The sequence below is a fragment of the Eptesicus fuscus genome, chromosome 11 (assembly GCF_027574615.1).
Source record: "Eptesicus fuscus isolate TK198812 chromosome 11, DD_ASM_mEF_20220401, whole genome shotgun sequence".
NCBI classification, from domain to species: Eukaryota; Metazoa; Chordata; class Mammalia; order Chiroptera; family Vespertilionidae; genus Eptesicus; species Eptesicus fuscus.
In genome coordinates this window covers 71,878,104-71,901,622 of record NC_072483.1, presented here as the reverse complement: position 1 = coordinate 71,901,622, position 23,519 = coordinate 71,878,104, and the positions used below count along the sequence as shown (strand labels likewise).

Below are 23,519 nucleotides of genomic sequence, written 5' to 3'. Positions count from 1 at the left end.
ATGCATGTCTGGTGTCTGTCATTGCCACCCTGGACACCTCATGCTTCTGTCTCCCTCCGTCCCACCCTGTTTTACATCTTTTATAAATGTGCCAAACTGTGGCTTCTGCCAAGAGTAGTGATCTTCGGTGGCTGGCATGTCCACGGGGCCAACTTAGAAGCACTGTAGTTCTTGGTCCCCTGTGTCACTCACTACACAGGGTCCTCCAGGCCAGTTCTGCCCTCCTTCATCGTCCAGAGAGCCAAGGAAAAGGGCTACACCACTTTTATTGTTTTTCAACACCTCTGGTTCCCCTGCCTTCCATCTCTGCCCAGGGTAAGGGCATGCGCCTTCCAAGCTGTCCGAGGGCACCCGCCTGGCCCGGTTCGGTCCTTCTAGCTACCTGCAGAGGAATAACTCTGCGTGGGGCTGGGGAGAAAGTGGGTACCACCATCCTCCCTGGCAGAACCTGGGCACCCACACAGGAAGAGTGCCCCTCACCCTCTGCCCCACTCTTTCTTAGGCCTCTGTCAGGGCTGTCTGTGCTGCAGGAAAGTGGGGGCTGGATAGGGGTGGGGCAAGGCATCTGAAGGGAATGCAGGAATTTGGGTGGAGAGTGGGGCATCTCCTCTGTGGGAGGAAAGAAATGGGACTAGCTCAGGAGCCCTCTGCCCAGGCTGATGTTGAACTCACTGAGATGGGCAGAAGCCAGCAGAGAGCAGGAGGGGGTGAGGGGCCTGTGGGCGCCACAAACCAGGAGCCGGTAATTGGGAGGATAAGAACTTGGGTACAAATGGGGTATTCAGGTGAGACAAACATGGTCCAGGGGCAGGAGGAAGTGAGGAGAGTACTGGACAGGAAGGGGTGTAGAAAGGTGGGAACAGCTGCCCTGAGCCCAGTGGTTCCCGTGGAGAACACAACTCCTTCCTCTCCTCAGCCTAACAGATCCCTGCCTCCCCACTTCCTACCTTCAGTACATCCCAGGACCGACTGGCTACCCCAGGCCCTGAAAAATCTGCGGTGGGTGTGTCTCAGCCCACCAGCTCCCAGGTGACCAATTTTGCCTGGCCAGCCCTCCTGCCCAAGTCAGCTTCACTCACCCTCTACCAGCAGCCGCGTGTGGGCGCTGTCTTGGCCGGCCTGGCAGCAATAGGTGCCCTGGTCCTCAGGTCGCACGTCACGGATGACCAGGCTGTGGGAGGGGCCATGGCTGCGCAGCTCGTACTTGTCTCCCGGGCACAGCGCGACCCCCTCCCGCAACCAGCACACGTGCCCCCCGGAGCGCGACACGGTCACCTCCAGTACCGCCCGGCGGCCCACCAGAACCGTCTTCTCGCGAGGCGGGCGGCGGCACATCTGGAGAGGCAGTGCTGGGGGTGGAGGACGAGGGCTTAAGTTAATAGGGACACGCAGGACCCCCAGGAAGAGAAATGCATCTTCCCTCCCCTCCACGGCCTCTGCTCCTGGTCTCAGATCTCAATGCCACGGGCCCATTCCCCTGCACCCTCAACCCAAAGTCTCCTCCTCCCCCGGAGACGGCGCGCTGCCCTCGGTGACCCGCCCCGGGAGAGCCCCTCGAGAAAGGGAGGTGGGGGAGGCAGCGTTCCTAGGACAAGCCGCCAGCCTGCCAGTCCCAGGGAAGGTGATGCCCACTCCAGGCCACCCCCGCGGCAGTGGCTTACCCTCCACCTCCAGCTCAGCTGCGGACTGGGCGGGTCCCGCCTGGAAGCGGACCTCACCGGCGTCCTCCGCGCGCAGCTCACTTAGCACCAGAATATGTTTCTTCCCTGAGGGTGAAGGGGGCGCTAGCGAGGCCGGAGCCACCACTGGGAAGGGATCGGGGATGAGGGTGGTGGGGCGGGAGTAGGTCGCCGGGTCGATTCGGACGCGACAAACGTGCGCTAGGATGGGCGGAACTGGGATGCGGAGGGGGAGGAGGAGCGGGCCAGGACCGAGGGCTCCGACTCCGGGGCTCAGAGAGACAGGCAGACGGCTTAGGGGTGTGGGGCGGGGCCCGTTCGAGATGGAGGCGGGGCTAATCCTAATGGGCGGGGTCTATGCGAGCCGGGGGCGGGGCAGCGAGGAGCCACGGGTAGCAAGTCGGCCAGACCTTCCTGTCGGATGCGGATGCGGCCTCCGGGTCTCAGTGGGCGGCCTCCGAGCTTCCAGCTGCCGGTGGCCTCGACCTCGGATACGGTGCACTCGAACGTAGCGCCGTCGCCTTCGCGGGCGCTCACCGGCCGGAGCTCGGAGAGCACGGACACCACGCGCTCTGGGGCGGAGCCGGGGGCGTGAGGCGGGGCAGGGCGGAGGGTGGCACCCACCCTGCCCCGCCCCTCGTCGGGGAGCACCCAAGTCAGTCCCAGGGAAAGGCTCGTCTGCAGCCCCCGAGCCCACTTCAGTGCCCGGCCCCAGCAGCACCCCGTACCCACCGCGCACGGTCAGGCGGACGGGGCCGGCGCGGGCCGTTCCCGCCACGCAGCTGTAGGTCCCAGCATCCAAGGAGCCACAGCGCCGCAGCTGGAGGAGGCGCCGCGCGCCGAGGGCCTGGAGCCTGAGCCGGGGGCTGGGGATGACCGGGCGCCCGTCCTAGGGGGTGGCAGAGGGTCCGGATGAACTCAGCTGGGCACCGGCGACCGCGGCCCAGGGAGGCGGTGGCGCCCTTTGTTGATGCCAAGCAGTTTCGAGGCGTGTTTATGTTAATCCGCGTCCCCCCAGTCTGGGGTGGAGCCGTCCTGCGCTTGCGAGCCGCGCTAGGAGCCTCACTGGGAAGGTGTCGCCCTTTAGGGGACATTAGGTTGAGAAGGGACTCCACAGGCGCGGGAAGCCCAGGGTCATGTACCAACCACATTGGCCATGAGCATGGATTCTGGAATTAGGCAAACCTGGATTCAAATATGGGCTCTGCCCCTTTTGTCTTCCCCTGGGCAATACTTTACCCCACAGAGCCCCAGTCTCCTTGGAGATAACATGGAGATAATAAGACCTACCTGAAAGAGTTGTAAAGATTAAAGGATTAAAGGTACAGCACATCTGAGCACAGTGGCGGGCACATCCACTCAGTATTAGTTTGGGGCATTATTGCTATTGTGATGCCGAGGTGGGCTGGGCTGGGGCTGGGGCTGGGCTCTGACCTTCTCCCAGGTGACATCAGCCAAAGCCTGGGAAAGCTCGCACTCGAATGTAGCTGTGTCGCCCTCGGTCACCTCTAGGTCCTGTGGCACCTGCACAAAGGTCACTGGGGCCTCTGGGATGGGAAGAGGAGGACAGTGCAGAGGGAACAGGGTGAGGGCAGGATGGGGGCCCGGCTCCCGGGGACGAGGAGAACACACAAGGGCACAGAGGGTTAGTGGTGGACACATTGAGGCAAGGTGAGCAGTGAAGGTCACCAGTGGGGATGTGTTAGGACAAGTGGACGATGCTGGTTGGTGGAGGACACAGTGGAGTTACAGGGGTTAATGGGGCGGGAGTAGCCAGCTGGTGGTCACACTTTAAGGTGGTCAGTGTGGGGCATGCTGGTGCTAGAGGGACATGGCGGGAACCAGAGCAGAGATGCCAGTGGAGTCCCCCACAGACAGGCATGGTCTGTGATGAACAGGAGACCCTGGACAATGGGGGGTACAATGTATTCAGAGTAGCAATGGGGAGACCCACAGGTGTGGTCAGTGGGGGAATACACTGGGCTAGAAGCAAACATGGGGGACACAGACAGAGGGTCATTGGGATTTGAGTGGTCAGAAGGGCACCCTCAGGTAGGCAGACAGGGCACAGCAGGCAGGTGTGGTCAGTGGGGTCACACTCAGTGTGGTGAGTGGGGCCATGGTCAGCACAGGCAGACAATAGGATCAGACTGGCATAGCACGCTCACAGTGGCCCAGTCAGTGGTTTGCAGGGACTGGAGGGCCAGAGGAGCCACACTCAGGCAGGGCAGTCGCTGGGGCCACACAGGGCCAAAGGGTCGGGGGAGCCACACTCTGGCAGAGAGGTCAGTGAGGGGCACACTGGGCCATGGTCAGTGGGGGCCACACAGGCAGTGGGATCAGCAGAGTCACACCCAGGCTGGTCAGCAGGCAGCAGTGTCCCCGAGGCCGCACCTCTCACAGTGAGTCTGGCTGCACAGCGCAGGGCGTCTGCCGTGAAGGAGATGCAGCCTGAGTCGGCCAGGCCCAAGCCACTGAGTGCCAGGTGGTAGGTGCGGCCCTCCGTGCGAATGCGGCACTGGGGCCCCGGGTGCAGCCGGACTCCGCCCCGGGCCCATTCCCCCATCACACCCTCCTGGGACAGCTCCAGCTGGAAGGTGGCGCTGCCCCCCTCGATGACGGTCACATCCTCCAGAGGCCGCAACACCCTTAGCTGCCTTGCTGGTGGGGGGAGATGGGGAGAGAAGGAGGATGAGGGCTCCAGCTCTGGGCTTGGGTTTTGGGGGTCTCACATACCCTTTGGCTCTACCTGCACCACCCCTAACACCTAACCTACGAAGGGCCTATCAAATGAAGCTCAGAACCAGGGTGCAGGGAGAAGGGAGCACAGCCCACCAGACTTAGGGCGAGAGGGGAGCTTATTGGGGTTAGGAGAAGCGGGTGAGGTGTGGTTAGAAGGCTGAGGAGTATGGGTGAGGGGTGCTGTGACCCTCACTCAGAAGGAGCACAGAATTCTGAGTCAGACATACCAAGATTGGACCCTAACTCTGCCACATAGTTGTATACTGTGTGACCTTTGACAAACTGCTTGACCTCTCTGGGCCTTAGTTTCTCCAATTATCCAAGGTGAATAGCATTGAGATATGTGTTTTTTTGTGATGAAATAAACTAGAAAAGAATATGTATCACCAACAAGAACCATTTACCCAGGTTTTTGTGGGCATTTTTCATGTTATCTCATTGAATATTCCCAAAGACTCTTGAAGCAGGAATCAGCCTCATTTTTAAGACTTGGCTCAGAGTGATTAAGTACTTTGCATGAAGTCACACAATTCCTAGAGGGCTCCAGCTTGGGGGATGGGGGGTGCTATTTGCCGGCCATCCCTGCTTCTGATATGGGCCTGCGTATCCTGGGGCCTGTGACTAAAGGATAAACACCGCTAGTCTTTCTGGAGGATAATATTTATGTTTATAGCAAAGCCAAATTGGACATATGAAATGGAATGCAAAATCCGCATGGACTTCTGAGGTAAATAGAAAACTTTAGAAAAAGGAAGTCATGCTTCCAGCAGGCCACTTCAGGTCACGGTCCTGGAGGTCAGCCAGGGCTGACTGGCCTCAGAGGCAAGGGTCACTTTGAGGGGGTCTGAGGGGCCCTGGGCCAGCCAGGAAAGGCTGTGCTGTAGGGCGGACAATTCGTTAGGAGAGGACAGGGCACTCACGCCTTACGCTGAGCCTGGCCAGGGTGCGATCGTGGTGGCTCTCGCAGCCGTAGGTGCCTTGGTCAGCCAGTACAACACCATGGATGAAGAGGCGGTAGATGTGGCCATCCTGGGCCACAGACAGGCGAGAGTCGTGGGGTAGGGGCTCCCCACCTCGAACCCAGCGCACGGCCCCTGCTGCACCCACTCGGCCCGTCTCCACTTCCAGGCACACGTCCTGGCCTTCCTCCACCCGCAGGTCCTGCAGCCGCCGAAGGAACAGCAGCTCGGTTTCTGGGGAGGAAGGGGGAGGGGGCCATGGAGCCTGGGCGTGCCTGGACGTGGACCCCCTGTTCCATCTCACTGGTTTGTCCCTGGGCACAAGGGCAAGGCTGCTAGGTGGGGCCAGGAGGATAGGTAAGGGAATAAAACCACTGCACCCCCCATTGGGACCAAACCTCGAATGTGGAGCCGGGCACTTGTTGCTGTGCCCCCTGCTTGGGCAGTCACGGTCCCTGCGTCCTTCAGCTGGCACCCTCGCACGGTCAGGGTGCGGGTTGACCCGCTCTGGGCCATCTCTAGCCCAGGTCCTGGAGTGACAATGGCCCCATTGCGCAGCCAGGTGACGTCGGCGTCTGGAGGGGAGACTTCACACCGGAACGTGGCGTCGTCGCCCTCGTGGACAGTGAGTGGTGTCAGCTCTGAGACCAGCTTCACCGGTGGCGGTTCTGGTGGGGGGAGGTCAGGCAGTGAGGCGGGCTGGGTCTCTCTCCCTCCCCCCTTTTCATCCCCTCGAGAGGGTAGAGGCCTCACCCCCAGGTATTGAAGAGACCTTTCCTGAGACCTGCTGTGTGTCAGCCACAGGGATGTCCCAAAGGACTAGATAGATGCCTCTTTAGGCCAACTCCTCTCCATCCTGGCCTGGTACCCTGCCTCTCTGGCTCCCTAATAACAATAAATCACTTACCATGGACCCTATTTATTTCATTTAGCTGTCACAATAGCCCTATAAGACAAGCACCTCGCCGAAACCAGTTTGGCTCTGTGGATAGAGCGTCGGCCTGCGGACTGAAAGGTCCCAGGTTCGATTCTGGTCAAGGGCATGTACCTTGGTTGCGGGCACATCCCCAGTAGGGGGTGTGCAAGAGGCAGCTGATCGATGTTTCTCTCTCATCTGTTTCTAACTCTCTATCCCTCTCTCTTCCTCTCTCTGTGAAAAATCAATTAAAAAAAAAAAAAAAGACAAGCACCTCCCCCCCGTGACCACCCCCCCCCCCCCCCCCCCCCCCCACACACACACTTCAGAGCTGGGACTCAGAGAAGTTACACGACTTGCCAGGGTCACACAACTACTGAGAAGCAGAATCCAGATTGGAACCTGGGTGGGTCACTCCAGAGCCCCTGCTTTTAACCACTGGGCTATGCCTCCTCCTATTTGAGAGTTTCTAGACAAGGGGGCTCTGAGCCCCTATCCAAGGAACTGTTGTGCATGAATTGGTTGGAGCCAGAGGCAGTGAGGTGGGGGGAGGGGATGAGGGGATCCCAGCATGGTGAGAGGTGTGGACCCCGGGGAGCCGGGGACCAAAGGGTGTGAGGGGTGCCGTTACCTTCCACACTGACGAGGAAGATGCGGCTGTCCTGGGGTGCGTCGCACAGGTACTCCCCAGCATCTCCGCTCTGTGTGCCCCGCACCCGCAGTGCCTGCCTGGCCCCGGCCTGCTCCAGCTGCACCCGCCCCTGGCTCGCCAGTCGCTCCCCGTCCTTGTACCAGCGCACAGTGCCCCCGGGCCCGGAGAGGTGTACCACCAGCTCTAGGTCCCTGCCTGGGGTGCTGCGAACTCTTGTCTGGGCCGCTTCTGGGGTCACCACCCGCACGGGGGGCTCTGTGGGGACAGAGCTTTGGATCACCGGGAGGAAGTGGCTCAAGGGCTATATGGAGAGCAGTGGAGGCAGGATGGGGAAAGGTACAGGAGGGGGCAAGGCGCGCTAGAGGAGCGGGGAAACGCATGGGTTCTTGCCCAGGCTGTACTCACCAGCCACTTGGACAGTGAAGCTGAGGCTGGGGGCGCCGGGGGCCTCCCCGGACTGGCAGGTGTAGAGGCCGGCGTGGGCTGGCTCTGCAGCCCGGATGCAGAGGACGCGGCGGGGGCCCTCGGCGTGGAGCTCCACGCCCTCCTCCGCCTGCACCGGCCTCCCGTTGTGGCTCCAGAAGACGAGGGCGCCAGCCCGGGAAAGCTCACAGCTCAGCACCACCGGCTCCCCGGGGGCCACACAGAGAGGGCCGGGGGCTGCCTCTGGGGCAAGGAACTGGACTGGGGGCTCTGGACAGAGAGAGGAGGGGTCAGCTTGGGCTGCTTCCACCTCCCCCACCCGAGCTGGCTGGGGGGCACCCACCAGCCAGGCTGACGTTGAAGGTGACAGCTTCATCACGGGTCTCACACACATACTCCCCGGCGTCCTCGGGCTGGGCGTGGGGCAGGGTGAGGGTGCGGGTGGGCCCCTCAGCACCCAGCTGCAGGGTGTCCGATGCTTCCACTTCCAGCCCATCCTTATACCAGCGCACCTGGGACCCAGCAGGGGCCACCTCGCAGCGCAGCTCCACGCGCCCCGGAGCCCCAAACTGCAGGTCCAGGGAGCGGGCTGCGGGCCGCACAATCCTCTCTGGCGGGGCTGGTGGGCGAACAGAGAGAGGCACGTGTGGGCTCCGCCTCACCGGCTAGCTTCTCCCTTCACAGCGCAGCTCTTGGGAATGGTACCAGCTATAATCACTGGCACCTACTGTGTGCCAGGCGCTGTGATAAGCACACGGCAGTTCCTTTCTCCGCTACTCCTGACACTCTCCAGAGGGGCACTGCTGCTGGCTTCACTTTACAGATGAGGACCTGAGGCCTCTTTGGAGGAAAGTGACTCATCCAAGGTCACACGGACAGAAAGGGGTAGCCCAGATCTGCCTGACCCCAATGCACACCCTTCCGATGCCACACCCACTTTCTATCCACTTTTCCTGCTTTGCCTCTGATGCACGTATACCATGTGGAAAAACATCTATTTTAGTTATTTGTTGTCTGTCCACCCTCATTAGAATGCGTGCTCCATGAAGACAGGAGGCTTTCTCTTACTGGTTCATTACTGTATCCATCAGCATCTAGAACAGTGCCAAGCACATAGTAGTTGCTCAATAAGTACTGGTTGAAAAAATGAATGGATGAGTACTGATTGCTAGACTCTCTTGACCAGGCCCCTGGTCACTGTTCCGACCCGATTTGAGTCATCTAGGGCTCTCTGTTGGCTGAGAATAAGGAGGCTGGAGAAGGCAAAAGGCTGCGTGGGGCCAGAGGGGAGCCCTAAGATATAGGAAGTCAGGGGTTTGGGTGTCTGTCCCTCAGCCTCCTGCTTTTCTAGCTCTCCAGTGTGCCCCAGAAACTTCCCACCTGTGACGGTGACAGTGAAGAAGGCCGAGTCGTCTCCAGCATCACACACGAACTCGCCCCCGTCCTCGGGCTGGGCAGCAGGCAGCACCAGGCGGCGGCGGGGCCCGTCACTTTCTAGCACCAGGGCCTCGCTCTCCTCCACCTCCAGCCCATCCTTGTACCAGCGCACCAGGGCGTCCTCCCGCGACAGCTCACACATTAGCACCACACACTCCAAGCTCACGGCGGCCAAGGTCACCTCATCCCGGGGGTGTAGGATGCGTACGGGGGGCTCTGCAGAGTGAGGGCAACCACAGGCTATTACAAAGTCTCTGCCAGCCTCCCTGGAGCCATCTGGCAGCGTGAAGTCCCTGTCACCCACAATAATGAGTAATGAGGATAATAACAGGGAATCGTAGGTCTACAATTTGTTCTCTGAAATCCCCTGGGGCCAGAGGTGGGACAGAATCCAGCAGGTTTCAGATTGCAGAAGTGGTGCATTTATCACATCTCATCTACCCACCCCTTCAGCCCCCACGGGGCACCCCCATAATCAATCACATTAACGTTTCTTCGGTGTAACAGATAGATGTATTCACTCTAAGCAGAATAATTAAGGAGTACAAATAGCTTCATAGCAATTAAGCTCAAGTTTTACTAAAATGACTTTGAATACCAAACTTACAAAAGCCTTTGGGTCTTGAGAGATTTTTGGATTTTGAAACTGTGGATAAGGGATCATGGATCTGTAATAGCAAATACTTATATACCGCTTTCTAAGGTTCCTAAGCACATTACACAGTTAACCTTCACCGCAGTCCTAGGAGGTAGGTTTTGTTTTATCCCGGTTTTCCAGATGAGGAAACTGAGGCACGGAGTGATTAACTTCCTTAAGGTCACAGCTGGCTACACCTACTCTAGGGCAGGAGGAAGAACTACCACCTGTTAAAGGAGCACTCAGACTCTGCAACCAGTGGTAGGGATTCTGAGCCAAGGCTTGCAGGAACACTAATGATTTTTGCATCTGTGCATGGGTTGCCAACACCTGTCTGAGAGTTCCCTAGGGATATTCAATGCCGATCCTGGGAGTTCGTCTCCAACTGCTGAAAGGTTGTTGCTCCTCCACAGAGAGAAAAGTATGTCAACATTGAATAGGACAGTGGACTGAGCCAGGGCCTGCTCACATTCCCTGGGCACCCTGGGGGTCACCCAGAATCTTGTCTACAGGACACTTTAGTGCTTCTTTAGCATTCGGCCCCCTTGTGGCTGGGCCGGGGAACTGCTAGCTTCCCGGTCTGTTTTTGCAGGGGTGTGAGCATGGGCAGAGGTGCCCATCAGCACCCACTCAGCCCTCTCCCTCTGCAAACCACCTTCCTAACTGAGCTCCTCCTGAGTCTAGAGGATGCAGGCGGGTTCTCTGGGCCCCATCAAGGCCAGCTAATTGCAGACTGTGGCTGCCTGAGGGGTGAGGGAGGGTATAGGGGCAGTGGAGTGAGGACTGGGTGGAGCGATGGGGCTGGGGTGCCTGCACCGCCGTGGGATCTCAGCTTGGTATCAGACTTAATTCTCCCCCATCCACACCGAGGTGGTGGTGTGTGAATTTCCTTATTCAAATCTGGTGTTTCGTGGGGAGGCCAAATGTGGGCTGGCATATGTGCAGCTGTGGCCAGTACTGTATATATCTGGCCAGGGCTTAGGGCAGGTGAGTTTGAAGGGACTCACTACAGGACAGATGTGCAAAGGCCTCTCTGACTTTGTGGGCTTGCATGTGTCAAGCTGCACTATTTGGGTGCAGGGAGTGGGGGGCCCTAAGCTGCTCAGACTAGGTTGAGGCATTGTTCCCAGGGCAGAGCAGGGGAGAAGGCAAGATTGTGCCAGCAGCGGGATGGTCGCTCTAGTGTAGCCAGGGGGGGTTCTTCTGCACCACCCAGAGGTGCCTAGGCCCTGCATCCCCCAACCCCCACACCCCCACACCTCCACACCGGACTGGTGCTGGGCTGCACTTCCAAAGCTCCCAGCACCGAATGACTAGCACTTCCATAGTCGTCCTGTGCTCTTCTCACTTTGGATATTCTTCCCCCACCTTCAGCCCAAACCCCGACTCCCTCTCAGCTAACTCAGCCCCTGCCCCAAGTATCGGTTTCAAAGGCACTTCCTGCCGCCAACCTGGTTAACAGACCCAGGCCTTGGGCTCCCTCTGCTCCCTATCAGGACACCTGACAACCCCACACTCTAAGACCTTCCATGGTGAGCTCCTGGCCGGAAGTGGCGTGTCGGCCTGGGAGCAGCTGAGCATCCAGAGCGCAGCCCAGGGAAGCACGGTGACTCTCCGAGGCCCTTCCTGACTCGCCTGCTCTGCTCTCTTGGGCCCTCTGCCCTCGTCCCTCACAGCACTGGTCACAAGGTGTCGCTGTACATTTATTTGCATGTTTATTGAAGTAGTCTGGGGAGAAGCGGGAGGGTGGGACAGGAAAGTGGGCCCCGAGTTATGGGGGCAGCTGCTACTCAGCGCCAGCTGTTCGTCGCCATGGGGGAAAGCGGGACCAGAGCCGCCGGGTCTTCGGCCTTTTCAAGAGGACGCATAGCTCCGGATTGTTATTTGAACTGTCCTGACTTTGGTAAGACTCTGCAGGCCAAACAAAAACACATCTGTGGGCTGCATGGGGTGCTAGGGACTGCCCATTTGCGTTCCCTGGTTAACAGGGACTGCCCCAGCTAGACTGGCAGCTCTGAGAATGGGAGGGGTCTGCGTTGCATACAGTTACCCACAGCACTTAACCCAATTTGGCACATAGAAAGTGCTCAGTAAATTCGTCTGTGAACCACAGCTATTCCTTCCTGGCCTTGGGCATGGGACGGGAGGGCGTGTGTGAGTGTGTGAGTGTGTGTGTGTGTGTGTGTGTGTGTGTGTGTGTGTGGTGGGGGTGGGGGGACCTGATCACTCAAACACAGACCCTCGGTTCTTCTGAGCAGGGAGCTCTGGTACATGCACCCACGGGCTCCCCGAACCCTCCAATGTGCTAGCTAGGGGCTATGTGGCCAGCTTCTCCAAGGGCTCGGGACTGTCCTCTGGTGACCCCGGGCAGCTGGGGTGGGTCCACACCTGTGACAGTGACGGTGAAGGAGGCTGACTCGTCATCGATTTCACACAAGTACTCGCCGGAGTCCTCGAGCTGGACGGCAGGCAGCACCAGGCGGCGGATGGTGTCCTCCTTCTGCAGGAGCCGCGCTGGGCTCTCCACCACCTCCTCGCCATCCTTGGTCCAGCGCACCTCGGCCCAGGGCCGGCACAGCTCACAGGTCAGCACCACACGCTCCAGGCGCACGGCCGCCACATACACCTTGCCGCTGGGGTACACGATCCATGAGGAGACGTCTGGGGGACGGGGGCCATGTGGCCGGACATCAGGGGCTGGAGTCGATGGGCCCCGCTGCCCTGCCTGATCCACGCCTGTTCCCTACTCCTGCCAAGTGTGCCACAAATGGAACAATCGGGCCCCCCCTCAGACAGGGTCTCACAGCCGTTCGCACTCGTAGCTGGAGACAGAACAGTCACCAGTCACATCAAGGGCTCGACGGCAGCCTCAGCCGTAGGACACTCCACATTCTCTGGGTTGGGACAGGGACAGTAGGGAGGGTGGGACTGGGGAGAGGAGTTGGGGTCTCCTGAAGGCCTCAGATCTCCTGACCCCTCTAGTGCCCACCTGCCCTATGGTACCACTGTCTTCCCTCAAGTTCTCTTTAGAGGGGTCTTCAGGAGAATGGCGAAGGCAGGGCTTCCCTGTGATTCATGCACCTGTGACCAGTGTAGTACGACAACGAATTTCCTGCCATGACTGAACCTCGCGGTGCAGACCATGGGTAGGCGTGGGATCAGCTGGAGAAGGAAGAGGTGGGGAACACCTTCCCCTGTCCCGCGGCCCTGCCTGGACCCCCACCTGTGATGTTCACGGTGAAGTAGGCACGCTCATCTCCAGCGACACACTGAAACTCGCCCCCGTCCGAGGGCTGGGCCGCGGGCAGCAACAGGCGGCGATGGGGTCCTTCGTTCTCCAGCACCATGATGTCGCTGTCCTCCACCTCCTGCCCGTCCTTGTACCAGTGCACAGGGGCGTCCTCTCGGTCCACCTCACAGGTCAGCATGACACACTCAGAGGTTATGGCGTGCACGAACACGTGCTCCCGAGGGTCCAGGATGTGCACTGGGGGGTCTGGAGAGAGACAGGGTCACACAGATACCCCCCCAAGACAGATACCCCCCTCAGTTAGAGATGCGAATTCATACTGGCTGCTTGACCGCAAGTCTTCTCTCTGGAGGACACTGGGAAGGTTAAGGCCATGCTGTGCAGGGGGCTCGGGGTAATGGCATGAGGCATGACAGATCATGTGACACCAGCATGCTATGTGAGTCCCCAGAAGTCACCACTGGGTGGGGACATGGAGGGAGGAGGCACGGAGAGCCTTTGTCTAGGCTGAGAGGAGGCCACCATCACAGGCTGTGTGGGGCCCAGGCTAGCTTCTGCTTTGAAAAGAAGCCTCAGGGCACTGGCCCCGGTCGGGCAGGAGGTGGGAATGACCTAGGGGGCCCCAGTGGGACAGCTTCTCTCCACAGGTAGTGAGTTCCCTGTCATGGAGTGCATGCAGACATCCTTGGAGTTGAAACAGGATTTCCACTTAAAGTGAAGATGAGCTGGGTAAGTGGTTCTGCGGGCTCTGTCCTGCGTGTTCTGGCTCTGGCGGTCTGGGGGCCTGGGCACAGGCACTGCAACAAGCTTCCAGGACAGTTCTGAAGCAGCCAGAACATGGACTAGCTCTGAGAACCACTGGACCACTGCACTTAACACTTCCTTTTGACCCTGCTGCCTGGGACAGCGGGATAAGCAGTCCTGTGTGTGAACCCAGCGGGGTGGTTGCTAGCTGTGTGATAATTGGCAAATAACCTCTCTGAGCTTCAATATCTTCATCTGCGAACCGGAGGTGTATTGCCTTTCACCTAGCTGTGAAGAGTACACGAGAGTGTGTACCTTGACTAGTAAATGCCCAATAAATGTTAGCTCCCACTCTCCTTCCCTTAGCGGAACTCAGTTCCCCACACCCTACCCCCACATAAGGGTATGTAGTAGGCAAGCGTGCTGGTGTATGTGATTTGAAAACACGTCCTCTGGCCCACCAGGACCACCCTGGAAGGAACCACCCCTCCCCCCAAAGCAGGCAGACAGGAGACAGGGCTTGCATGGCCCCCAGAATCAGCCTCAGCTAGAGGAACCCAGCTGCCATGGCTCCTGACCTCGGACGGTGATGCTGAAGAAGGCTGAGACCCCTTCCGTTCTGCACTCGAACTCGCCGCTGTCCCGGACCTCAGCAGCAGGCAGGATCAGACGGTGTTTGCGTCCATCCATCTTCACCACCAGCGACTCACTCTCCTCCACCTTCTGCCCATCCTTGTACCAGCTCGCCGGGAAGTCCACCCGGGAGAGCTCACATGTCAGCACCACCCGCTCCAAGGTCGTGAAGGTCAACGACACCTTGTCCTGGGGGCTCAGGATGTGCACCGGGCTTTCTGTATAAGGAGAAACTTGGTCACTTGCGGGCGCTGGTCGCATGCAGGCCCTCGTCGTGCTCTGCCTGGGATAAGCACTCCTTCCCTCGGGTGCATGCGCTCAGTGTAGGGGGCTGAGAACATCAGGCCAGACAACTGCTGTTCACACATTTGTTGAAGTCTTAAAAAACAGGTTTGGGCTTATTCACCAATTCTAAGAGCGGTGGTTTTAGTGTAAGGATTCCTAGGGATCCTGCTAAAATGCAGATTCTTAGACGCCCCCTCCCCAGTCATAGAAGGGCCAGGGGATCTGCATCATAACCCAGCCTCCAGATGACTCTGATGTTGGTGATCCTGGGTCACATTTGGAAATGCTGCTCCGGCTGCTAGTTATTTCTTACTTTGCCGTCTTCCTGGGATGCTGGAAGCCGACTACCTCAAGGCCTGTGTTGGGTGTTGAGGAATTCCTTGATTGGCGTTACATCTCCAGCAATGGTGAGGCGGCAAATGCCAGTGTGTTCCCTGAACTTTTAGACCCCCATCAACTGTCTTCCTCAGGGCACCTCATTCCCTCTTTTTCTCTGTCTCCACAAGTGACAGAGTGTGATTCTGGAGCCAGAATGCCTGGGTTCATAATCCAGCACCGCCACTCATTAGATCTGTGACTTTCTTTGGCCAAGTCACTTTACCACTCTGTGCCTCAGGTTCCTCATCTGTAAAATGGGATGACAGAAGAACCTACCTTCTAGGGCTGTTGAGAGCATTGTGTTAATATATGTAAAGTGATTAGGACTGTGCCTGGCACATAGGAAGAAGCCATGACAGTTAGCGATTACATGATAGGGCAGGAAGGTAGGGCCTAGGGGCCAGGGTCTATGTCTCTGAGATGACAAACATGACAGAGCTCTGTAAACCATAAAGCGCTCCAAAGAATGTGGATATGATGCTGATAAATTAACAAGGGGGCCCTGTACGTTGCGTGTGGGTTACAGCCGGCCTTCTGGACCAGAATCTTCCATGAGGCCACCATGGGTGCTCCTTACTCTCCTGGTCCAGATGTGAGAAGTGGGAACAGCATCTGCTTCATTCTGTCAACAGGACTTGTGTCCTGGCCACCCAGGTCCCCACCAGCACCAACCTTGGATGGTGAGGGCAGCCGAATCCTGCACACCCGGGCAGCTGAAGCCGACCAGCGCTCCGCTGTGCCGGTGCTTGACGGCTTGCAGGGTGAGTCGGTGCTGCGGGCCATTGTGCTCCACACAGTACCGCAGGGCTCCAGGCTCCACCTGGCCCTCGGGCTCAGTGCTCTTGAGTTCTTCCCCGTTAAGGAACCAGGTGCCCTGGATGATGGTGGAGAGAGTGAGGGAGAAAACAGCATCTTCCCCGTCGTATACCTGCACATCCTTCAGACCTGCCACCAGGCGCGCTGTGGGTACTGAGATGGGGAGAGAGTGCAGCCATCAGAACCAGAGGGGTGACAGAGGGCTTGCAGCTGGAAGGCATTTAAGCAGACGGGACCGATTGCTGCAGAAGGAAGGAGAGGGTATAACGTGGGATAGCACTGCTGACAGGCCCGGTCTGGACTGGAGGACCGACTCACCGAGGTGAGCAGACCCGTGGAACACAACGTGGGGACTGCGGCCGTGCTCGCTGACGGAGCAGATGCGGAAGCGGTAGTCACCCTCGGAGGGCATGCAGTCTCCCGGCACCTCCACGGCCCCGGCTTTCTCAACGCTGAAGCACTGGACCCAGTCTTCCGAGCCCACCTTCTGCCGCTCCAGCCGGTAGATGAAGGGCGTCTCGGGAGCTGGCTCGGGAGGCTTCCAGGTCAGCAAGACCACGTTCTTGCGGCCCTTGAACATCTCTGCAAGCACCGGGGGTCCCGGGGGACTGTGCTTGACGCCTGAGACAAAGGCAGGGTTTGTACGGGAGCCCTGCCCCAGCCTCCCTCCGCCCTTCCTCCTTAGGTCCACTGTCCAACCCGGTCACCCTCCTGCCCTGGCTCTCCTGTCCAGCCCTTGAGAAGTCTGACCAAGGGCTTTCACGCCCTCACATTTGACTCTCAGAAGAGTGGTGGTCCGGGAGTGGCCCAGGCTAAAGGTGACCTCGCCAGCATCTTCTCGAGTGACCCCCGGAAGGACCAGGGCATGCATGTGGCCGGAGCTGCTCTGGCAGGTGGTCGGCAGGTCCTCCCCATCGCGGCTCCAGCGCCCCTCGACCCCAGCCTCTCGCGTCTCCACCAGCAGCACGGCGTTCTCGCCCTCCAGTACGTCGAGCTTCCGGGGCAGCCGCTTCAGGATAGGCCCTGAGAGGCAGACGGGAGTCCATTAGCCCGGGGTCAGGGCACCTGTCTGTCTCAGCCTCGGCCTCCTCCCGCTGGCCAGCCGACCTTTGACTGTCACATTGGCCACGGTGCGCACCCGGCCCCGCATCTCGCACAGGTAGACGCCGTCGTCATCCGCCTTCAGCCGGTGGATGATGAGGCGCCTGACGGTGCCCTCCTCAATCTGCTCGTATTTGCGGCAGGGCAGCAGCCGCTGGTCCTCGCGGAACCAGGCCGTGGGAATGCGGGAGTTGGGCACTTTGCACTCCAGCACGGCAATCCCATGCTCCCGGCCCTCCACATCCTGCAAGGGCCTGGAGAAGCGGAGTCGGGGCTCTGTGGAGAGGAGAGAGACCAGAGAAGGCTCTAGAGAGGGACTCCTGTTGGCATCGTCAACGGCCTAAACCCACATTAGCTCACGCCATTTGCTTTTCTCCCGGAGCCAGCGGGCATTGTGGACGCACAGGAAAACCTCCAGAGGGGAAGCCAGAGGCTTAAATCCTTGCCTCACCCTGCCACGAGCCACATCCCCTTGGGCAAGGCCATTGTAGTGACCTTGGGCCTCAGGTTTTTCGCCTGTAAGTGGGAAAAGGGATGGAAGGGCTTGGACCACATCAGTGATTTTCAAACTGTCCCCTGGGGCCCTTCAAAGGCACCACACAAATTCTGAGTTGAGTTTTCTTTTTAAAGTACTCGTAGCATTTCCAGAACTGCATTTTGCAAAAAGGAAGCGTGATGCTGGAAGGAACCCCGGGGGTTCACCTGCTGCTGGAGCAGTGCGAAGCTCTGCCTGCCCGCTGGGCTTTCCTGTCCTGCTAGCGTTTGGCTCCCCTGGCCAGTGTGGGTGGCATGCCCGAGAGATCACCCCTGTGGCACAGGTGCCTCATGTTTGAATGTGTGCCACGCTGGGCTCAGGAGATTTGCCGAGTTTTTTTTTTCCTCTGAGGAAAAAAGTTGGACAATAGCTAATAACAGTATAATCCTGCAAGTTGTGATGGATTCCTATTATGGAGAGCTTTAACTTCCAGGATGAGTTTGGGGGTGCTCCCCCCCACCCCCGTTTTCTATTTGTGAGTATTTATTAGATGTTGGTGACTCCACTTTGAAATATCAGTTTCTTCTCCTTCACCTTCCTCTTGCAAACCTGGGCAGAGCCGTCTGATGAAAGAAGGGCTAAAAATCGCAGGGCAGTTTTTCTCCCTCCAGTTCACCTTTAGTGTGAATCAGGAGTTGCTCAATGTGAGGCCTTCCCACAGGGCTCGCAGACCAGACCCAGTAATGAGTACAACCTCCACTTTAACTGTGTGTATTCGATAAAGCAGCCCCCGTTCTCACTGATCGGCTCTATAAGTACGTTTTAAATCTGGACTTAGAAACTTACAGCCAGAAAATGATCCTTTCCTCTCTCTTATCATATATTGGGGCCCTAGATGGGATTTCCATTGGGGGAGGGGAAGTAAAATAACAGGCTGAAAAATCACCGGACCAGAAGAGTTCTGGGCCTCTCTCAGTTAATGAGTCAAAGGGAGGTTTCCCACTTCATGCCTCAGAATCACCTGGGGAGTGTGCTAAGCAGGTCCCGGATGCCTTGGAGACCTATTAAATCCAAATCCTTGGGGGTGGGAAGTGGGCAAACAATGGGATTTTAATACCCCGCCTCCTGTCCCCCAGTCCCCCCACCGTCGCCTGGGCACAGGGCACCGAGGGGGCTGGAGTTAGGGGGACCCGGAAGGGGGCGCCGCCACACCTTTGACGTGCAGCTGCACGGCGCTGAGCGTCTGGCCAGCCGAATTGCGCGCGGCGCACACGTAGAGCCCGCGGTCCCTGGCCTGGCAGTACAGCACCTTGAGCACGAAGCCGCCGTCGCGGTCGCGGTACATGAGGCGGCGGCGGTCCGGGAGCAGCGGGCGGCCCTCCCAGAGCCATTCGATCTCCGGCTCGGGCTTGCCCATCACGTAGCAGCGGAACTTGGCGTGCTTGCCCTCGTTCACCCAGAAGGTCTTGGGCGCGCACTTGAGCGGCTCCACCACGGGCTTGGGGGCCTCGTCGGGGTCCTCGGGCGGGCTCTCGGGGAGCTGGCTCACCTGGAGCAGCGCGCCGGCCTGCGCGTGGCCGTGCGCGTTGCGCGCGTGGCACACATAGACGCCCGAGTCGGGCAGCCGCACCGCCCGGATGCGCAGCGCCAGGCTCACGCCCCCGCTGCCCTCCGCGCGGCCCGGCTCGAGCGCGAAGTGGCTGCTGTCCCACACTTCGTCCAGGGCCATCCCGTCCTTCTCCCAGTACAGCGTGGGCGCGGGGAGGCCCCCCACCTGGCACGCCAGCACCACCTCCGTCCCCCGCAGCACCCACTGCGACCGGGGGCCCGTCAGGAACCACGGGGCGCCCTCTCCGGCCCCAGGCGGCGGCAGTGGGCGCTCGGCGGGCTGGGGCTCGGGCTCGGGGCCCGGGGGCTCCAGCACGGTGACCGCGGCCGCAGCGTAGGCCTCCCCCGCCGCGTTGCGGGCGCGGCACACGTAGACCCCCGCGTCGGTGGGCAGCGCGCCGGTCAGCAACAGGCCGTGCTCGGCGCCGTCGGCCGGGAAGCTCAGGCGCTCCGAGGCCGCCAGCTGCTGCCCGCCCTTCTCCCATACGACGGTGGGCGGCGGCTCCCCCAGGACCACGCACTTGAGCTCGGCCTCCGCGCCACTTACCACCCGCACGGGCCGCGGGAAGCGCAGGAAGCACGGGGGGCTGCCCTGATCGCCCGAGCCTGCCTTCATCGCGGCGGCCGCAGACGACCCGCAGCGGCTTGGGGAAGGGCGGGTGGTGGGTGGACGCGCGGAGGCCCGAAGTTGTGGAGGGAGCCCGGGAGGCGGGGGGCGTCCGGGAGCCCGGCGTGGGGATCCGTGGACCTCTCCCCGGACCGCCCGCCTCCGCTCGCCTCCTTACCCTCGCCCGGAGCTGTGGCTCGGCGGCGCAGAGATTCCGGGCCGGGAGCCCAGAGCTCAGGGGGCAGTCCTTCCTGTTTGCCTTCACAGTGAGGAGCCCTGCAGCCGCCTCGGCAGCGTCTGGGCCTCCTGCTCCCGAGAGCCTCTCTTCCCGGCCCCCTCCCACAGCCTGGGCCTCTTTCCCCTCCTCCCGCCCTCCTCCAGCCGCCAGGTCCCCAACCACCCGCTGGGCTGGGGCCGGAGTGTCAGAGGCGCCCGCCGCTGCCAATCCCAAAAATATTCTCTGATGACACAGCTGGAGGACTAAGCCCAGACTGGCTCCTCCAGGCTAAGTTTAGAGCAGGCGGGACCACCTGCCCGCACACTACCCCCGGTTCCAGCCCCAGCCCCAGCCTCAGCCTGCGGCCTTCCTCCAATGCCTGACCCGGCAGCTGCTGGTTTGAAGGGGGCCCCAGGAGGTCTGAGGGGCCGTCTCCCTGACAAATAACACTTTTAGGAGCTGGTAGACCCCAGCTCCTAGCCTCCTGTCTCACCTGATGTCACTTCTGTGCTGGGTCTGGGATGTGACCCACATAGTGGTGTGTGGGGGTGGGGGAGGGGAAGGGGTTGTATGTGTGGGTCAGGTCGCTCGGGGTGAAAACCCTCCCCAGCACCTTCCCCCACATTCCTGGCGGGAGTGGGAGATAAGGCTCAGGGCCACAGACATCTGCGTCAGAGAGGAGGTCTCAATGCCACAGGCAGGGGCAACTCAGACTGCAGGGCGTGGGAAGGCCCGGGGAAGACTGGGGTGAGAAGGGTAGAAGAGGGCGGGGGTGGGATGGGGAGGGGACAGTGGGAGGCTCTGGGCAGACCCTGACAAAGGGGCAGTGATAGGGTGTGGGTTCAGCACTGACAGGGACAGGTGAGCCATGTTGCTACAGCTGCCACTGCTGCTCCTCTTACTGGTGGCCCCGCAGTGGGGGCATGGCTGCCAAGGGTCAGAGCTGGACCGGGAACTTGTCCTGGCCAAAGTGAGGGCCCTGTTCCTGGATGCTTTGGGGCCCCCAGCAGTGAACGGTGAAGGTGGGGACCCTGGAGGCAGGCGTCTGCCCCGAAGACATGCTGTGGGGGGCATCATGCGCAGGCGCTCTGAGCCTGAGGAGGAGGATGTCTCCCAGGCCATCCTTTTCCCAGCGGCAGGTAATGAGGATGGGGACCTGGGGACTCCGAGAAGCAGTGTGGTGTATAGCATGGGATTGGCAGGCAGGCAGATCTGGGTTTGAATCCCAGACCTGCCACCCAACTGGCTTTGCAACGTGGGCCGATGACTAAACCTCCCTGAGCCTCTGCCTCCTCATCTATAAAATGGGTAACGATGCCCACCTCTCAGGATTCAGGGAGATGGTGTATTCCGAGTGCACCACTCAGAGGAGGGCTTAGGGGGATTTTCGCCTGGGAGGCCAAGGGTCTCTAGAGACAGAGGTATCTGGTGTGGGACCCTTTCTGCCACCTTTCCTCTTATCTCCGTCTTTGCTCCCTGCTCCAAACCCTGTTTCTTTAGCCCCAAGTAGCTGTGTCTGAGAAGACGTCAGGGAGGCAGGAGAAAGATTCGTTGGGAAACTTTCCTGGGACACTTAGTCCAGCTTCTCTTCAGTTCCCTTCTCACCTTTCCTTGTTCCACTAACTTAGTGGTCGGCAAACCGCGGCTCGCGAGCCGCATGCGGCTCTTTGGCCCTTTGAGTGTGGCTCTTCCACAAAATACCACGTGCGGGCGCACATGTACAGTGCGATTGAAGGAGTACCCTAATTAAGTTAATAACAATGTACCTACCTATATAGTTTAAGTTTAAAAAATTTGGCTCTCAAAAGAAATTTCAATCGTTGTACTGTTGATATTTGGCTCTGTTGACGAATGAGTTTGCCGACCACTGCCCTAACTCAATGAGTAGAGGCCTCCTTTGCGTGGACTTTCTTATGATCTGGCCCACCTTTCTTTTAGGGAGGGCCCCTGCCTCCCTGCTTTTCAGTCCCCCTGCAGCGCAGTGAGTTAGAAGTGTGGCTTTCGGATTGGGCAGAATCCCAGCCTGGCCTCTTAGTAGCTAAATGCCACTTTACCTTTCTAATCCTCAGTTTCTTTATCTGCAAGATGGGTCAATTGTTGTGAGGTTTATAATGAGATAATCCATGCAACAGTATAGCCCCAGTTGCCACTTCCTCAGCTGGTGCTGGTTCATGCTTGTTTAGTATAGCCTGTGTACCTGTCAGGGTAAGGATGCCAACTGCACTTTCTTAGAAAGCATTTTCCTTTATTCTCAGCGATAGCCTTTCTCCTCTTCCTCCTCTTTATACAGCGGACTTATTTTAAAGAATTTATCGTGCACTGTTTCTGACCTGTGAAAAGATATAAAGTGTAATATAACAAATGCCTGTGTACACAGCATTCAAGTTGCCATTTCACACTATCAGATGAACAAAACGTGAAGTCTAACTAACAATTCCAAGTGCCGGTGTAGTTAGTGGCAGGACCTCTTGCACATTGCTGATGGGAATATAAACTGGTAAAACCACTGTGGAGAGAAGTCGGCAATGTCTTGTATTTTTGAAATCCTTTTATGATGAAATAACAAATGGGGGAGCCTTTGTCAGTTCTCCCAAGACTGGGGAGAGTCCCTGAGTCTGGCAGACCTCTCAGTGGAGTGCTTGGCAGGCTCCTGAATGGCAGCCGCTTTCCTCCTGTCTGGGAGGAGGGCTCCCGGTTTCTGCCAGTCAGGTTGCCCTCTCTCTACCCTCTGTCTCCTGCAGGTGCCCGCTGTGAGGACCAGCCAGCTGCGGGAGAGCTGGCCCAGGAGGCGGAGGAGGGCCTCTTCACATACATGTTCCGACCGTCCCAGCACACACGCAGCCGCCAGGTGACTTCGGCCCAGCTGTGGTTCCACACTGGACGGGACAGGCGGGGCACAGCAGCCTCCAATAGCTCCGGGCCCCTGCTAGACCTGCTGGCCCTGTCATCTGGGGGTCCCATGGCTGTGCCTATGTCCTTGGGCCAGGCACCACCTCGCTGGGCTGTGCTACACCTGGCCGCCTCTGCTCTCCCTCTGCTGACCCATCCGATCTTGGTACTCCTACTGCGCTGTCCTCTCTGTTCCTGCTCAGCCCGGCCCGAGACCACGCCCTTTTTGGTGGCCCACACACGGGCCAAGCCACCCAGTGGAGGAGAAAGAGCCCGACGCTCCACTCCCCCGCTGCCCTGGCCTTGGTCTCCCGCTGCACTGCGCCTGCTGCAGAGGCCTCCGGAGGAGCCCGCCGCCCATGCCCACTGCCACAGAGCAGCCCTCAACATCTCCTTCCAGGAGCTGGGCTGGGATCACTGGATCGTCCACCCTCCTAGCTTCATCTTCTACTACTGTCACGGTGGCTGTGGGCTGCCTACTCAGCCGGACCCGTCTCTGCCAGTCCCTGGAGCTCCCCCTACCCCTTTCCAGCCCCTCTCTCTGCTGCCAGGGGCCCAGCCCTGCTGTGCTGCTAACCCGGGGTCCATGAGGTCCCTGCGTGTCCGCACCACCTCAGATGGGGGTTACTCTTTCAAGTATGAGACGGTGCCCAACCTTCTCACGCAGCACTGTGCTTGCGTCTAAGGGAGTACTGCTGGTGATCGAGCCCTGCCATCACCCCTTCTACTTCTCTGCCTGAGGACTCCCCTCCTCCCCACCCCTATGACAATAAAGAACCCAGTGCATATTATGTATATGACTTGACATTGCATCCTAGGGCTTCTCTGATATGGTCAGGGTGGCGGGGAGATCTGGTCTCTGGGAGCATGGGATTGTGGGATCTCAGGTCGCTCAGCCTCACTTGACCCCGGAGATCTGGGGTTCAGGAGCTGGATTTGGATGCCTATCTGGTGGGAAGCTGTAACGCTTGGGGATGACACAAAGGTGCTCCATGCTCCTGACAGCCACTCTGGAGACAGAACTGGCCCTCATGCCAGCTGGACCTGATATGTCTGCTACACGTAAAGGCA

General features: G+C 59.2%; 2 protein-coding genes across 3 annotated transcripts; one reads left to right on the top strand and one right to left on the bottom strand.

Moving 5' to 3' along the window:
- Nucleotides 1–263: 263 nt before the first annotated feature.
- On the bottom strand, nt 264–19,453 carry OBSL1 (obscurin like cytoskeletal adaptor 1). 2 transcript variants are annotated; one of them, XM_008145121.3, is made up of 21 exons: nt 18,340–19,453; nt 16,659–16,928; nt 16,323–16,574; nt 15,870–16,172; nt 15,408–15,704; nt 14,018–14,290; nt 12,669–12,941; nt 11,834–12,106; nt 8,752–9,024; nt 7,715–7,990; nt 7,354–7,641; nt 6,928–7,203; nt 5,779–6,048; nt 5,342–5,614; nt 4,074–4,340; nt 3,114–3,226; nt 2,412–2,568; nt 2,090–2,251; nt 1,662–1,766; nt 1,080–1,349; nt 264–382 (listed from the first exon to the last, which is right to left on the bottom strand). In XM_008145121.3, the coding sequence occupies exons 1-21, from the start codon at nt 19,349–19,351 to the stop codon at nt 375–377; spliced, it is 5,691 nt and encodes a 1,896-aa protein (XP_008143343.3). In that variant the 5' UTR covers nt 19,352–19,453; the 3' UTR covers nt 264–374. The 2 variants fall into 2 exon arrangements, with proteins under 2 accessions (XP_008143343.3, XP_008143344.2); XM_008145122.3 differs by lacking the exons at nt 264–382; nt 1,080–1,349; nt 1,662–1,766; ... (8 more) ...; nt 7,715–7,990; nt 8,752–9,024 and adding an exon at nt 11,145–11,356.
- Nucleotides 19,454–20,420: 967 nt separating this feature from the next.
- INHA (inhibin subunit alpha) lies at nt 20,421–23,224 on the top strand. Its single transcript, XM_008145120.3, has 2 exons — nt 20,421–20,698; nt 22,301–23,224. The coding sequence occupies exons 1-2, from the start codon at nt 20,428–20,430 to the stop codon at nt 23,131–23,133; spliced, it is 1,104 nt and encodes a 367-aa protein (XP_008143342.2). The 5' UTR covers nt 20,421–20,427; the 3' UTR covers nt 23,134–23,224.
- The last annotated feature ends 295 nt before the right edge of the window (nt 23,225–23,519 follow it).